The sequence below is a fragment of the Triturus cristatus genome, chromosome 3_1, assembly GCF_964204655.1.
Source record: "Triturus cristatus chromosome 3_1, aTriCri1.1, whole genome shotgun sequence".
Classification (NCBI taxonomy): domain Eukaryota; kingdom Metazoa; phylum Chordata; class Amphibia; order Caudata; family Salamandridae; genus Triturus; species Triturus cristatus.
Genome location: NC_140583.1, coordinates 207,331,920 through 207,349,493, shown reverse-complemented (window position 1 = coordinate 207,349,493; position 17,574 = coordinate 207,331,920). Strand labels below are relative to the sequence as shown.

At 43.6% G+C, this 17,574-nt stretch overlaps 1 protein-coding gene across 3 annotated transcripts in view; it reads left to right on the top strand.

Moving 5' to 3' along the window:
• LOC146859932 (uncharacterized) overlaps positions 1-17,574 on the top strand; it is a 253,741-nt gene that overhangs the window by 201,419 nt on the left and 34,748 nt on the right. For all 3 annotated transcript variants that reach the window (XM_085643675.1, XM_085643673.1, XM_085643674.1), the window contains one exon: positions 8,340-8,414. In XM_085643675.1, coding sequence (XP_085499801.1) covers positions 8,340-8,414 — 75 coding nt within the window. The remainder of the gene's footprint in view (positions 1-8,339; positions 8,415-17,574) is intronic.

Here is a 17,574-nt window from a genome sequence, read left to right as displayed (position 1 = left end):
CAGGTCACCTTTCTGTTGCTTATTGCTATATTTGGGTGTGAAGCTGGTACTAATTAGGTACACCTAAGGCCCACACAGTGTGAAGTTTAACAAGCATTTGCAATGCAATAGGTCTCGCATTTATGCGAGTTAGAGCTATTGACATTGTAAATGATAATGCCTTTTATTTTTATTTTCGTTTTTAAAACATAAATAAAAGGCATATTCATTTAGAATGCCAATAGCTTAAAGTCGCGTAAATGCGAGACCTATTACATTGTAAATGCTTGTTTCTTTTTGGGGGCATCCAGCTGCAGGCAGTAATACCCTGGTGGGATTCCAATCCCAGGGAACACCATCTGCCTACTTTTCCTCCCGTTGGGCTGCTGCTGACCCTGGACTTCAAGTTCCAGGGAGCCTTGCAGGTCACAGGTGATGGGGAGGCGCCATCATCGCGCTCAAAAGCGCTTCCTCTTCCCGTGGCACGTGCCCAAGGGCAGGTCCGTCCTTGCCCGTCATTGCTAGGAAGAGGCAGGGCCACCCCCCTTGGTGTGGATCTTTCCGGACTATCACGCTGGTAAGACCCCTACTGGACCACCATTTTTGACTTTTTATTGTCCTGTATCCGCCTACTATACTGTCCACCTACCTATTACTCTTCCACACTGACTTGCAAGACCTGGTAGTGGAACCTGGAACCTGTTCCCCAGTACCTCCTTGACCAACAGTATAAACCACTCACTTACCGTGTGAGTTGTGGCTGCACTTGATGAGTCATCAGCAATGGGACTATTACATTTTGAACAAACGCTTTATTCCAATTGTATATTTTTGTCCTTTCTGACTGACTAGCTGGTATTTTGTGCCTCTTTTGTAACCTTAGCCTTTGGATCAGGCCCACCTCTGTCTTATTTGTCTTACTGATTTGAAAATGGGTAAGCGTGCTTGTGCAGTAAAGCATCCCCTAGTGCCTATTGCTTCGCCCAAACCTCAATAGACAGGATGCTCCAGAGGACTATAGGAGCAGTAACAACTGAAATAGAATTGACTGAGAGGCGCCTGTCTTTGTTCTGTCAGGACTAGGAGCCCTCTACCATCCAGTCTGCAACCCCTGGTTTTGTACCTAGCATAGTGTAAGTCTCACCTAGGCTATTAGAGTTTTCTTCACCCTTATTACGAGAACCTTTAGTGAAGCCAGTAAACCTTAAAGGCGGAACTACCACCACCCTATCGAAGAAAGGGAATGTAAGCCTGGATACGGGGTAGGTACTAGGAGGAAGAAAAATCCAGAGCCTACTCCTAGCGGAGATGAGTTAGTCAGTTAGTCAGCTCTGGGGGAATGGCATCTAACACTACTATCCCTAGGTCAGATTCTGATTGTCCATTATGGATGAGGAACCTGGTAGCAGATTTAGAGAGTCAGTTGAGAGTTATAAAGGAAGAGTTTGCCCAACTATTTAGCCATATGGGCACAGGTCACTTGATGGACTGCGATAGGCACACTAACACTCCTGATAGTACTGCCCAAGCACCAGCTATGAAGATAGATTGTAGCACTCAGACCAACTGCATAGATCAAACCCTATTAGGTAATTTGGTCCCTCGAGTATAGCAGTCCTTAAAGCGCCAATGGGTGAAAGAGGGGTAGAGGATTCTAGTACTGAGTTAGTCAGAATGACTTTCTCCCATTCAGGAAGGCCAGCCACCGAGCAGGTTCAAGAACCATGCCAATGCCTCCATGAGCCTTACTGCTCTGAAAGGGAAGGACCTAAGTTTTAGTAGGTCCACTCGGACAGAGTCTAGGGCTGGGGTGGACGTGTAGCGACTGCTGAGAGAAGTCATGGGATAGTGACTCTTCCAAATAAAAATCTCCCCCCAGCTTCACTTCCCTATGTAATGATATTGACAGGAGTACCCGGGATCCAAAATGGCCAGAGGGAAACGCAGCTCTATCTAAGGAACAAGTGCCTTTTTTGGGTAGCAAGGCACAGACAGTTTCCTTATGATAGGGCAGGAGAAATTATAATGGTCCATATAGGAGACGAAAGTCAATTGAAGGGGACTGTTTAGTTGTTAACTTTAGCAACCCCCTGACTGTTCGCTCCCTAGTAGGTCAGATTTCTAGTCCCCATGCACCATATACAGGGGTTAGGGCATACACCCTGGGCTATTTCTACTTGTGTAGCAGTGGAGAAGTTAGGACCTCTAACATCAGTGCCCAACAAATTGGACCCTGGAACACCCTGCGGCGGGCCCATCCCATAGGCCCCTTTCTTTCAATATTCCAGTAGGGAATAGGTTTGGATCCTTAGAGGAGGTTGATTGACTTATGAAGAAAGGTGCTCCTGCTCAGGAATATGGGCACTGGGGGTCTGGTAGGGTCACGAGAGAATTCAATAGTGGCATGTTGAATCAGAGCACTCTCTGGAATATTGAGGAAGAACGAGGGACGACACAAATTGTAACCCTTAGTGGAGTCTTTGATCTGCCTGGGATATGTGCATATCTATCTGGTAACTTAGCTCTTATTCCTTATGACTCCCTAACATCTAGTCCACCCCAGGTCAAGCTCCCCTTTGGAAGCTGCAGGTGTACCTGCTATGGTCCAGCACGAGAAAATCCCAACCTCCAAGACTAACAATTCTAATACCCCAGGTGAGAGCACCAACACTGATCATAAGCTCAGGGTTCTATCCTGGAACACCGCTGGAATAAAAAACAATCTGAATTGTCTGGATTGGAGATCTTTTTTACACAAATTTGATGTTTGTATGTTTCAGGTTATCTTAAGCAATCAGCTATGTAATGCTTTGAATATTTGCAAAAATCATATTTTCCATTCATATCCAGATTGGCTCATTACATCTAGCTGAGACCATGTAACAATTTTTATATTTATGTAGAATATCCACTGGGACAGGTTGGGATGAGACCGGAGCTTGGTGGAAAGCTTGTGACAGTGTCAATTTGCACTCCACCGCGGTGGTTCGTTCTTGCCACAGAACTTTCCCTCTAAATTACAACACCTAAATAATACGTATTTTCCATGCCCCAAAATCCTGACAGTCTTGCTACTTAATTACAGTGGCTTAGAGTAAAAGCAACACTTTATACTATCAGGAACTCAAGTTGAGATTACCATAGCAGCAAGAGTTACAGGAAAAACATTATTATTGCTGGATAATAGCAGTGGAGCGGTAAGAAAAGGATAAACAAATGTAATTAATGTCTCTACAGTTTCTGCTTGTGAAGCCATAGCTCAGATTTAGAAGCAGATTATGATATCATTCATTTAAATCACAGTAAAAGGATTTTAAGAATAATGGGAATAAAATGAAATGTTATGTCCTTGGATTTATAGTAAAAAAAAGGAATTTTGAAAACAAATATATCCAGTACATATGAAGAAATAAGTGATGCAGTTCATGCTAATGACAAAGTAACAAAGTCAAGAAGCAGAATAAATTAAGCTCTATAATACCTTAAATATAAATAATTCCCTTTCATACCAATAGAACATATGTAATGCAAAACATTTGTACCCCAAAGCACTTTGTTAGGCTTTTAGTCTAAACCAAACTTGTCCATTGACACTCAATAGATTTGTACAAGGAAAGATTATAAGATCTTAAAAAAGCACTTTCTTTTGAGATGGGCTGCCTCTAGACCACCAGAAAACTCTTAGATATGTGACTACTGTCTGCTCCTTCTGCTCTCTAAAGAAATGCACTGTGGAGGAAAGCCATGAACAGTTCCTAAACATTGACTCTGCATCCCAGTGATCCAGATATCATTAGTTGCTGCATAGAGAGATTTGTGAACCTCTAAAAGCTCCAGACATCCATCATGTACTCTACTAACCTAAAGACAGGAATAATGTTGGTCTGGGCAAATTAGTTGATAATAGAATGGACTGGATATGGTGGATTAGACAACCTGCCAGCTAAACTCGTACCTTAGAACTGATAAATGGTCAACAAAATTGGCTAGAATTGTGTTATTGCATGGGATAATTAGATTACAGGTCTTGACAAAGAAAGGTGCCTTCATAAAGTGCTTATCCTGCAACATCCTGCTATATACAGCAACAGAACTGAATAGTGAATTAATCTCCCTCCAACTTGTGGTGATCTATTATTCTTTGGACATGAACATCTTCAAATCATAAAATATGTATTGTGCTTATTGAAACAAAAATGCCTTCCCATTATCTTTTTTACATTTGTTTGACCATGGCACATTTTGAAGGTTCCTAATTGGGAGCATTGCAGACAAAGCTGTCTAATGATCATTGTATCCCTTGCACTTTGATCTCAGCTATAATACAGGCCTGTATTAGTAGGCCACCTTTGCAATTCGGTTATTGTCTGTCTTTGCTTTCAGTGCATGAACTTCCTTATGATGTACATAGTTGCTCCTTTGTCAATACGGACAGTACCACTTATGGTATTACTAGTGTTGGCTTCCAGAAGACGTTTTTCCCATAGGTAAATTGATAGCTTTAAAGGCCAGTAGCGGCACAGGGACCAGACCCACCAATAGGGCCTACCAGAGTCATCAATAAATATTTGCTAACTACTTACTTTGTTTGTTCCTCTTTGCTGATATAGAAAGTACTCGATCACTGACACAATATTGAGAACAATAATATTGTGTAACAATGATTTTGTGTCAGAAATATTGTCTCCCTATAGTTATAATGGTAAGTACAACTATATAGAAAATAACTTTTTGTTTCACACTAATATTGTTAAAAATGTACAAAATATATATTTTTTATATCTATATATATTTACACATATATATATATATATAAAGAATTTAAAATAGTAAATGTTACATGTTTCAGCATAAAAATTAATATTGTAAATTACAAAAATGTGAATAATTAATATTATTTATAAATATATGCTTATATAAACACACACTTGTGTGTATGTTTATATATACATATATATAATTTAATACTATTGTTAAAGATATATATTTGACATTATATTACTTTTTTTTATATTTGTTTTACTTTACTACTATAAAAAGCATATATATGTATATATACACATATATATCAAACTTGAAAAATATTAACAAATCAATTTCAAATCATTAAAACATTTACAAAAGAAATTAAAATCGAAAAATACATTACATCTACTAAAAATATTATAAAAAGCATATATATATTTTCATATATATATATATATATATATATATATATATATATATGTGTGTTAATAAATATAATATTTAAAAAATAAACAATAATAATAGATGTATTTAAACAATATTGGGAAAAGTATTGGAGGCAGGGAATAATAGATATACTATTCCCATTCCAGTTTATGCAGTAGGGAAAGTGTGGGCTTTCAGAGGGTTTAAATGTACTATTCCCACTCTAAACATATCAACAGTAGAGAAAGTATTGGACTTAGGAGGAGTAATATTCACTATTCCACCTCCAGTCTGTGCATTAATAGGGAAAGCGTTGGACTTCGGAGGGTTTAAATTTACTGTTCCCACTCCAGTCTGTGCAACAATGGGGAAAGCGTTGGACTCGGAGGAGCAAGATTTACTATTCCCTCTCCAGTCTGCACAACAGTAGGGAAAGTATTTCACTTTAAACACACTACATATTTGAATAACCCTATTAATTTAGAAAAAACATAAAATTCTTAATATGAACATTATTAATTAACTAACATATATATGCAAGTAGACAATATACATGATTCTTAATCAATTTAATAAATATAGATTTTAACTGTTTTAAATGTATTTATTACTTTAATCAATCAATCAATCCATTTGTAGACCGCACTACTCACCCATGAGGGTCTCAAAGCGCAGGGGGGGTGGTGCTGCTACTGCTCGAACAGCCAGGTCTTGAGGAGTCTCCTGAAAGCCTAGCAGGTCCTGTGTCTGTCGCAGGCGGATGGGGAGGGTGTTCCAGGTTTTTGCGGCGAAGTGGGAGAATGATCTGCCGCCGCCGGTTGCTCGCCGGATGCGGGGGACGGTGGCGAGGGCGAGGTCAGCAGAGCAAAGCTGGCGGTTCGGGGTGTAGAAGATGAGTCGTTCATTGAGGTACGCTGGTCCGGTGTTGTGGAGTGCTTTGTGAGCGTGGGTGAGGGGCTTGAAGGTGATCCTCTTGTTGACGGGGAGCCAGTGCAGGTCTTTTAGGTGGGCTGTGATGTGGCTGTGGCGGGGGATGTCGAGGATGAGGCGTGCAGAGGCGTTCTGTATGTGTTATAGTCGTTTCTGGAGTTTGGCTGAGGTTCCTGCATAGAGAGTGTTGCCGTAGTCCAGCCTGCTGCTGACGAGGGCCTGGGTGACAGTCCTTCGGGTTCCAGTGGGAATCCATCTGTAGATCTTGCGGAGCATGCGGAGGGTGTTGAAGCAGGAGGAGGAGAAGGTATTTACTTGCTGGGTCATTGCCAACGCTGAGTCCAGGATGACCCCCAGGTTGCGTGCGTGGTCAGTGGGGGTCGGTGCTGCTCCCAGTGCAGGCGGCCACCATGAGTCGTCCCAGGCGGAGGGGGTGGATCCAATGATGAGGACCTCCGTCTTGTCCGAGTTCAGTTTCAGGCGGCTGTTTATCATCCATTCGGCGATGGCCTTCAATCCTTTGTGGAGGTTGGATTTGGCGGTGGTGGGGGCCTTGGTGAGGGAGAGGATCAGCTGGGTGTCGTCATCGTATGAGATGATGTTGAGGTCGTGCGAACGGACGATGTTGGCGAGCGGTGTCATGTAGACGTTGAAGAGTGTCAGGCTGAGGGACGATCCTTGGGGTACGCTGCAGAGGATCCTGGTGTCTTGCTTTGTTGATGATGTGGTGCGGGCAGGGATCGGATGGTGAGCCGGAATGGATGGTGTTCATGATTTTGATGGTGTCCTCGTTGTTGACGTGGGCCCAGGAAAGCAGGGGGTCGATGTGGCTGGGAGGTGGTGAGTCTGAGGTGTCGGTGTCTGTCGGGGGGGGGGGGCCTGGTTGTTGAAGCTGTCGTGGATGTCTGCGATCTTGTGGTGGAAGAAGGTGGCTAGGGAGTCGCAGAGGTCTTGTGATGGCGGGATGTCATTGGAGTTGAAGCTGGGGTTGGAGAGTTCCTTCACGATGTTGAAGAGCTCTTTGCTGTTGTGTGCGTTGTCGATGCGCTCTTTGAAGGAGGTCCTTTGGCGGTTCGGATGAGTTGGTGGTGTCTGCAGATGGGACTCTTGTAAGCTGTGTTGCTGTCCTGTGTCTGTTCCTGGTGCCACTTCTTCTCGAGCCTACGTCAGGCCTGCTTGGATGCCTGGAGGTCGGCGGTGAACCAGATGGCTTTTCTCTCGGTGCGTCTGTTCGAGGGTTTATTGGCGGGGCGAGAGTGTTGGCGCAGTCGTAATAACTTACAACACTATGCTCCTTGAAATCTAGCAGTCCACACTTAAAATGTAACTAACATAAATAAGTATAACATAATTTACATAATTGATCAATTACCTAATTAATTAACAATTATTTTTTTGTTAATTATTATGTAATGTCCTACCCACAACTAAAATGTAACTGAAATAAATCAGTATTAGATGATGTATGTAGTTTCCTATTAAATAAATATAAACAATTCATTGTTAATCATTATTTAACATCTCCCCCTATATCCCTACAAGCCCAACAACCCACACCTAAAATATATCTAAAAAATATAATGATCACATAATTTACATAATTAAAAATCAATTAAATAATTAATTATAAATTATTAATTAATTGTTAATTATTACTTAATAAACCTCTCACCCTATACCCCAGCAAACCTTGCAAAAATTACAAACTATATTTACAAGTATTATTAGCAATTATACAAACAAAAATAACTCCAAAAAATTAATATATGAACTAAACATATTAAGATAATTGAAGAGCGATATTCTTTACAACTATATTATTGAAGAGGATATTAACAACAATATACTTAACAATGATATTAGTTATCTTAAAAAAAGATATTTTTGATGATATTTTTGCCTCACAAAATTTTTTTTCTCAATATTTTTTTTCCAATTTTTCTGTCTCCCGATATTTATAACTCGAAATCTTGTCCAAATACCAATGACGTCTTAGCCCAGTGTCGATAAAATAATACATTCAAGTAACATATTGGATAAGCAATCTGATTACAAGCATGTGATTTGTTGATATAAAAACAAACGCCCTAATCCTATAAATCAAACCAAGTTAGTTGTTCAGGCTATTGTCTTTTTTATGGCTAATTTGCTGCTTGACTACATGCCTTTACGGGTAATTTCAGTTCAGATTTTCCATCGCTTTTTATTATGTGCATTTTTTGTATTTGACATAAACATTTATTTTTTCTCCCTATCAGTATGCCCTGTGATGCCAAGCCCAGTGCATAAGAAAAATACATGTTTCCAAGAAACAACTGAAGCAAGAAGCATAGGTAAATATGACCACTGTGCTGAGCACTGAATACAATACATTGAGTAGAAACATAGGAAAACGGTAAATAACAGTTTTGAAGGGGAACTTCATATAATTACTTCAGTGCCCTTTTAATTAGAATTGGTTTCTCAGCAGAAAAGGTGAAGATGATACTCAACATGTGCAGCCTTGCTGATAAGTGAGCTGTTTTGGTCTAAAATCTACTGCTAGTTATTGGCTCTATGTAGTGTGTTATTTTCAGATCCTGTTGGAGGGGCAATCAGGGGTTATGACCCTCAGGTGTTGAACTGGAGTGGTTTGCCTCTTTTGTCCCGGGGCCATCCTACTATGGCTGTACAATCTAGGCCAAGTACAACCCTATTAGCACTTGACTCTCAGTGGTAGCGACGATGAGCAATCCCAGGCTACACTGGGGCTTACTTTGAGGATACTACATGTTCAGCACTTAACACTCAGCAGCATTATAATTGATTGTCCAGCGCAATGCTTGTCTTTATGAAAAAGCAGTACTTTAATACACTTTAAAAACAAAACACTACAATATGCAGGTACTCGGAGTCTCTGGCGCAGGGCCACTGTACCACGGGCCCGGTATTCCCAAGATGTACCCTCCACATCCCCTCTCTCTCTCAGTGATAGGGCAAATCAGGTGTGAATCTCAGGCACAAGTAAAATGCTTCACCCCCTCAGTCTTCTGTTTCTCACCAAATGCAAGTCCTCGTGGTAGGCCATGCAAGGCCTCAGTACGTGTCAGTCCAGGTCCTCCCTCTGTTTGGGGAAGATGCATTGCTGCCGGTGCACTGGCCCTCTACTCCAATCTTAGAGCAGATGTGGAGCCACACTGTGAAGATAGGAGGTGACTGCAAGCTGGGTCATGGCCTGTCATTAGAGTGATGGCCCTATTCTGGCCACACAGTGAATCATCTGAAAATCTGAACCCACTACTCTTGGGTGGATCATTGTTCCACTCATGGTGTTTGAAGAGCTAGGGGCTCAGCTGAGCAGACCTCTTTGGGGTCAGGCAGCAATGCAGTCCGTTTCTGGTCTGTGTGGCAACAGTTGGGCTGATTCTAGTAGCTTGATAGTCCCATCTGCAGCGACAGTCTGATTGGGCGTATTTTCAGTCACTGCCTCAAGCTGCCACACTTAAATTTGCGATGACACAGTCATTCAGGAGCACAGTCTGCAAGTGCCATGAAGTAGTATCTTCAGTTACATAGGCCAAGTCCTCTTGGGTACCTGTTGGGCAAGTACTATGAGCTAACCTCTTCAAAGTCAGTTTCGACACACTTGAGCACGTGTTAAGTCAGTTCAGTGGTGCAGATCAACCAGGCTTGGAGAAAGTGCTGCGGGCCATGACAGCAAGGGTCCGTTAGGGAACAATTCAGGCAAGTGCCATAGACCAGCAGCAGGCATGTTTCATTGTGACAGTCCGCTCAGGCACCCTTTAGCAAGTCATAAACACAGTTGGCATCAGAAAGGGAGATCTGTGAAAGCCAGAGGGGACTGAACCCTCAAGAGAATTCCTACACACACAGAAGTCCGCCTGGCTATGCGTCAGAAGAAAGAAAGAAAGATAGAGTCTAAGTACTATGATAGAAAAAGGGAAGGATTCCCTTCAGGACAAGAACCCTCACTCACCGTTAGGTGACATGCTTCATCATATGAGTTCCCTCCTCACACCGTAGTGTGGGCTATGACACCTCGGAGGGGAGGAGCTGAGGTGTTCATCAAAAAATGAGTGTTGGAGAATACAGAGAGATGAGGGGCAGAGTGCAGAAAAAGTGAATAGGTGATTTAAAAATGTCTCTCTGGAGCCACTGTCATTTTATTAAGTGGTCACAAGGACATAATTGAAATGCAGAAGGGCTAGGGATTCAACAGATATACCCTAGTTTATAAGGTCAACATATTTCTGCTATTGGCAGGTCCCCTAAAGGGATCAGAAGGCATTTGTCAGGACCTGAACTGAAAAGTCACTCTGCATATGTGATAAAAGTAAGAAAAATATTCTGGCCACCACTGGAACAAGGCGGTCATGTGTTCAACGACCCTCTTCCCTTCAGAGGGATTTGTTTACTGTGAAGAAATGATCATGTTAGTGTGGTGGAACCATCTTCAGGTATTGTAATACATAGTTCAACGTGTGCTCTATTTTAACATGTATTAATCATGCTTACCTATGGTGAGAATTTGTGAAGACCACTCTCCATGTTCTTGTACCATTTTGTGGTGCCCAGCTGAAAGAGCATAGAGCATTGTGTCTAGTAATATTCAACTTCAGTGCATGTGTATTTTGCTGAGAGAAAAGTGGTAGGACAGACGAGGGTGGAATAAGCAGGCATATCTGTTTATTCCTTTGTGGGGGACATGATTCAGTATATGGTCTCCTCGAGACTTCATAATGTGGTAACACTATTAAAACATGTGTCTTATTTTATTGTCAGTGTGCCTTGTGACCTTACCTTTAGGAGTACATGAAAACAACAGGCCCTTGCACACGCCGACAGTATATATAATAAAAACACTCTTGTTCCTCCGTTGAAACAGTCACTTCAGTTTAATCATGAGATCCTTAGCCAACACGTGTTTCATCGCTCAATTGTTGTGCGTAGCGACTTCGTCAGGGCTAAGAAACAAACAAGTGTATAGAAGTTGGGAGTAAAAGATATCCATCACTAACATCAGATGTCCATTACACTTTGTGACAGTATGTTTATCGCAAAGAGCGGTTCAAGTATAGTCCTCGAGCCTGTGGAAACCTATGCTGTTTTACTAAAACATGTCACCATTGCTGTCGCTAGACAGACTTGAGCAGTTAAAAGATGATCGCTATTCTAAACAAAAATTGTCAGCAAATGAAAACAAGCCAGTTTCTAGTGTTGGAACATACATAACATATTCATACAATCCAAAGGTTTGTTAAGGAAGGTCTACACGTCACTGGAGTACTAGAACCCATTCCGGGTTGGAAATACAACCAAAACTGAGGTTGGTTTCCCTACAATATCTTTCCACAATAATCCCTATTCACCTGTCCTAGTGCATTCGTTATTTTAATACCACGTTATTTTCTTCCCTTGTACCTTTTCTCCAGATAGGAACCATACAAAGAGATACGTCTTAGATTATAAATATACTTTTTTCTTAATCTGAGGCAACATTGAGGGGGTGCCGTGTTTCTTAAATCACTTTAGAAGAGTCACTGCTAAATGTTCGGAGATTGGATGTCACTAAATAATTTACCAGAAACTGGCTTATTTTCATTTGCTGACAATTTTTATTTGAAATAGTGATCATCTTTTAACTGCACAAGTCTGTCTAGAGACAGCAATGGTGATATATTTTAGTAAAACAGCATGGGTTTCCAGAGGCTCGAGGACTATACTTGACCGCTCTTTGCGATAAACATACTGCCACAAAGGGTAACGGACAACTGATGTTAGTGATGGATATTTTTTACTCCCAACTTCTATATACTTGTTTGTTTCTTAGCCCTGAAGAAGTCGCTGCGCACAACAATAAAGCGCGACGAAACACGTGTTGGCTAAGGATCTCATGATTAAACTGAAGTGACTGTTTCAACGGAGGAACAAGAGTATTTTTTATTATATATACTGTTGGCGTGTGCAAGGGACTGTTGTTTTGGTTTATCAGTGGTTATCCAAACATTAGGGTGGAGGGTGGCTCTTCCCACCCTTATGCACTGCAATCATAATTGTACACTAATATATACTCACTGCTATTTCCTAGGACCGCCATACCCTACACAATCCACCGACCAAGAAGTCCCACTTTAGGGGTACATGCCCTCTTCATAGTTGTGCTCAATCAACCCTAGGTGATGATGCTTGTATATTCACTGCAGCCCTGGCAGCCCTAGGGGGTCATGCATGTCAACTAATATTCCATAAGGGGGTTGCCATACACGGTATGTTTGCCACCAGCAAAGTGGGCCATAGTGGAAGGAGCAAAATAAAGGAAAAGAAAATGCCTTCTGTCATGAGGGTCTCCATGTACGGAGTGCCACAGCCAAAAGTAAGGCATGAGGCATCAAATCAAAAGTGGTAAAAGAAAGCGACGATAGGCCTACTACTGTATACCGCAAGCAGCGTCTCCCGCAAATTGAGGAAACCCAGCTTCACCATGTGGGTGTTCCGGTTACTACATAGGCCAAGGAAAAGCTACCGAGTGTTCAACAGCCCCACTGGGGCACGGGGGGAACCAACTGGGGAGCGTGGTTAGAAGGCCCCCTATGTGTTCCCCCACTGTGTGTATTGTAAACGCAGTGGGGGCGGTTGTGAAGGGTTAAACATAGCGTAACCGGCTGTCTCTGAAGCGCGACACCACCTGGGGGCGGGTGGCCGCTGGTTGTAAACCCGGCTATGATATGGGAGTCCATTACCAATATAGGGGGGTGGTTGTGTGGCTTACCTGTTCGTTCTGGTGCGTTATCTGGCGAGATGTCAGGCGAGAATGGAGGGCGGCTGCCTGTAACATCCTAAATAACGCTGTGGTGCGCGCGTCTGATGACGTACCCATCAGTAACGTCCTTGTTGCGTCACATCGGTGTGTGCGTACTTGGACTCGTGACAAGTTGCGTAGCATTCTGGGACCTGTGGTCCTATCTGGATAGTGGTTCCTCTCTCTGGTGCCCAAATGCTGAAGGTGGTGTTAATGATCTGCTAAACTTTCGGGCAGAAGGTGATTCATCTTGCCCACATGAACACGGTTCAGGGCTAGATTCCAGCAAAAGTGTCGCTAAGAAACAATGTGAGGCAAGAGGCACATGGGCTCTTGTCCAGAATCTCTCTAACCGGTCATGCCTCGCTCTCGGTCAACAGTGCCTAGGTTGGTTAACAAGTAGGTCACAACTTTGGGCAGGGCCATGTAAAACCGTCCGATGTACCGCTGAGAAGCGTGAGACACATGGGCGCAAGTCCAGTGCTAGCGATCAGTTTAACGCGTGAGCAGGAAACTCACAAAATGAAGCGCGCATGAGCTCATGGGGATGGTGGGGTAGTGTGTAGGGGTTGCTAAATCTGTTCAGTGCTTGCACAAGTGGCAAGGGCGGGTGGAGACCCCCATTACCCCAAGACAATCAGCTCAAATGTCATGGTGGATTGGCTTGCACATCCGGGTGCCATCTGAGGCTGTCCTGCATCCCAAGCTCTTCCAGTCATCATGCCTGTAGGTTAGGTTCACAAAGTGTCCGTTTATCTGGATAGGCTACTCCAGGGGATTTCATCATTAAAACCCCTGCTGTCACTTTTTAATCTAAAGACCAAGCGCTGTTCCTGTGAAAGAGTGCTCTTTCCAGTGTGTTCATATTTCCAGTGTGATTGGGTTTGTCTAAAACAAGCCAAAAAACGTTGTTGGCTGTGTGTCCTTTGTCTAGAAAGTGTCTCATTGGTTTTGTATTTGTCTTCTTACATCTGATTGAGCTGCGATGCTCTGTAAGTCTTGTTTTTATTCTGCGTGTTGTCATGCCTACATAAATTAGCTTACATGGACATTTGAGGAGATAGATCACTCCTTCCGTGTTGCAGTTCATGTGTTTGTTTAGTGTCAAGGGAGTTCGTAGGCCTACATCTATCTTTTCGTGTTGGTCTAGTGTACGGACAGACTGCACATGATCCCACCAACCCCCTTCATCATGGATCTAGCCACCTTTGCAATGAAGGAGAACTTCTTCCAGTACCCAGAATCCCTCTTCCGGCAGACATCTGGCACTTCCATGGGCTGCACATTTGCGCCGAGCATGGCAAATTTGTACATGCATCAATTTGAAACCACTAGCATCTATCCTTTGGAGAATCCATATAAACAGAATATTTGTATATGGAAGAGGTACATAGACAACATTCTGGTCATCTGGGAAGGCGACCTTGTATCCCTCCTGAGTTTCGCCGACTGGCTCAATTCAAGGAATAAGAACCTCAAGTTCACCTGTACAGCAAGACGACGTTGCCCTTTCTGGACCTGCTACTGTACCCCAAAGATTGGAATCTGTGCTCCGAACTATATAGGAAACCCATGTCAAGCAACTTGCTACTGTGCTTTAACAGTTATCACCCACGTGCCCTAAGAAACAACTTACCCGTAGGGCAATTCCGGAGGTTAAGAAGAAATTGCACTGAATTAAAAAATGTCAAGGCTCATGCGACTAAACTGAGTGACAGCCTGCTAGAAAGATCGTATCCTCCCCACCTGATCAGGAGAGCGCCAAAAAGAGCTTGAAACAACAACAAGGAAGCTATGCTTGAAACATACACAAAACCGCCATCAGATAGATTGGAGTTCGAGGCATATGAGCTGTAGATCGTATACTTGTGCATAGATCGCCATCTGGTGTTGGGGCCGCCTGTTTGCACTTTTTCTCTTGTAAGAAGTTCTTTGTAGTCACGAGATGGGTGACTCCTCCTTGGGATCATAGTGCGCATGGGCATCGACTCCACTCTCAGATTGTTTTTTTTCTGCCATCGGGTTTGGATGTAAACCCCTGCGCTCCGGGTTGGTGTCGTACTCGATACCCCTTCGATGCGTAACCCCTTACCGCTCGACGGTATTGTTTCGATCGCGTTTCCCTTTGACGCGCATCCAAAGTATTCATCACAACTCCGATTCCGGTCGTTAACGCGGGCCGTTGGGCCCATCGACACCATCAGGCCCTACAGTCAATTGAAAGAACTCCATTGAAAAAATGCCCCCTGTGTGGTGCGAAATTCCCACACACTGATCTCCACGAGGTCTGTAACCTCTGCCTCTCTCCAGAACATGAGGATAAAGACTGCGAGGTGTGTGCTTCCTTCCAATTGAAATAGACCATATGTGATCGTCAGGCTCAACGTCTTATAATGTCTCGACCAATGGCTTCGGCACCGGATGACATCTTCGATGCAAGCCCCGAGGCTCCACAACAACAGCAGCAAACAGAAAATGAGGACATCAGCGTCTCCGAAGAAGACCACTCAGATGCCGAGGACCAATCGATTACTCTAGGTCAACGGATCGTGAGTACTGACCTCGACGCCCCTGCCCCAACAAAAATTCAAGAGAAGGCTCCGGTAACACCTTCACCTTCGGGCTCAGGTTCACACCGGGACAAAGCTTATGATTTCTCGCCCTTGGGCTCGGCTCGAAGCCTTCCGGCAGCCGCTTACCGGTACCGACAAACAATCACCGGCACCGAAGCACAGGTCCAAAATAGACACAATGTCACATCCTGATACATAGCCACTGAAAAACGCTTCGGCGCCAAACCTTTTGGCGCCAAACCTTTTGGCACCAAAGCATGCCAAGACAAGCCCTCGGAACCGAAGAAATCCCATAAAACTTCGGAATCGAAGAAAATTTCAGAGTCGAAAACTCCATTGAAGCATTAGTAGACCAAGACCCCTCCTAAAGCTACAGAGACTAAGTCAAAGCACCATTCGGAAACAAAATTCTCGGTGCCGAAGAAAGACAAGGGCTCCGAAGAACTGTTTCACCCAGATCCACCGGGTCCGAAACAAAAGACTATACACATTGACCCTGTTACAGGTCAGGTGACAGCATTGCCACCTAGAAAGAGGAAATTGGACACATCAGAAGCACCTGAGCTTCCCCTAAAGAGAAAGGACAAGACAACTTCACCTTTTAGACCCTTCTCACCCCCTCCAGCACTTCCAACTGTGCCACTTTCTCCAATACACTGTCCACTACCTCCTTCTTCACCTCCACCACAGGATTATGAGGATGCCTTGGGGGATGGGGTTGGGGTGGGAGACCCACAAGGGGATAACGATGAGATGATGACATCCAGAGTATTCCACCACCTGACCCATGGGTGTATTATGATGAGGCCCCAGATATACCTGAGCCAGACTCATACCCATCTAAGCCATCCCCTCCAGACGACAACATAGGCGTTGCGTAACTCATAGACAGAGCAGCCAAATACCATGGGGTAGAATTACACTCACCCCCTTCGGACAAAGATTTTCTGCTAGAGACTTTCACACACAGGGCAACAAGTACTTTACCTATGCTCAAGGGTATGATTAAACATGCCCCTGAGGTATTTAAAGACCCTGTTAGGGCTAGAGTCCTCAATTCCAGGGTTGATATGAAATATAAAGCAGCCCCAAATGATCCAGCTTATATCAAGGGACTGCTCCCTCTTGATTCTCCAGTAGTTACAAATGCCTGTAAACGGGCAAACTCCCAGACAACAGGTGATGCCCCTCCGCCAGATAAAGAATCTAAATTACTGGGTGCATCTGGTAAACGGGTTGCGTAACAAGCAGCAAATTACTGGCGCATTGCTAACGCCCAAGCTTTACTAGCCAGGTACGATAGGGTGCATTATGATGAACAGGAGACATTAATGCAACATCTTCCATAGCAATATAAGGCAAAAGCTAACGACTTCATACAGGAGGGAAAGCTCATTAACAACACCTCCATTAAATGTGCTCTTGATGCAGCGGGCACAGCATCTCGTGCCGTTAACACAAGTATTTTACTGTGCAGGCACGCATGCCTACGCATATCTGATTTTAAACAGGAGGTGCAGTCTCAAATTCTTAATCAGCCTTTTGATCAAGAACACCTATTCAGCCCTACTGTAGACACATCTTTAGAAAAGATGAGGAAAGACACTGAGACAGCTAAATCTATGGGGCCCCTACAGTTACCAACAACCAGAGGCTCCTTTAGTTGCTCCTTTTATAGGGGCGCCTCCAAAACCATTGGTGCAGACAACTCCGGCATACAAAAGCCCCACTCAAACTTCCTCTAGCAAAGGATATTTTAGAGGGGGGGTACAGAGGCAATAACTCCAAAGGAAGAGGCCGCAGTAATAACAAACGCTCATCTCTCACTACAAAACAGTGACTTCCCACCACTCCCCCCCGAACATTCCACTCCAGTCGGGGGAAGACTATCACAGTTCCTACCTGTCTGGAATTCCATCACCACAGACAGGTGGGTGACACAAATCATCCAATATAGTTACTGCCTGGAACTCACCTCTACTCCTCCACACATACCACCCAGACAGCGTCCCATGTCCATGGAACATCTCACGCTTCTCAAACAAGAGGTTCTCTCTCTATTACAAAAACGCGCAATAGAACCTGTTCACATACACCATCAAGGCACGGGGGTTTACTCCC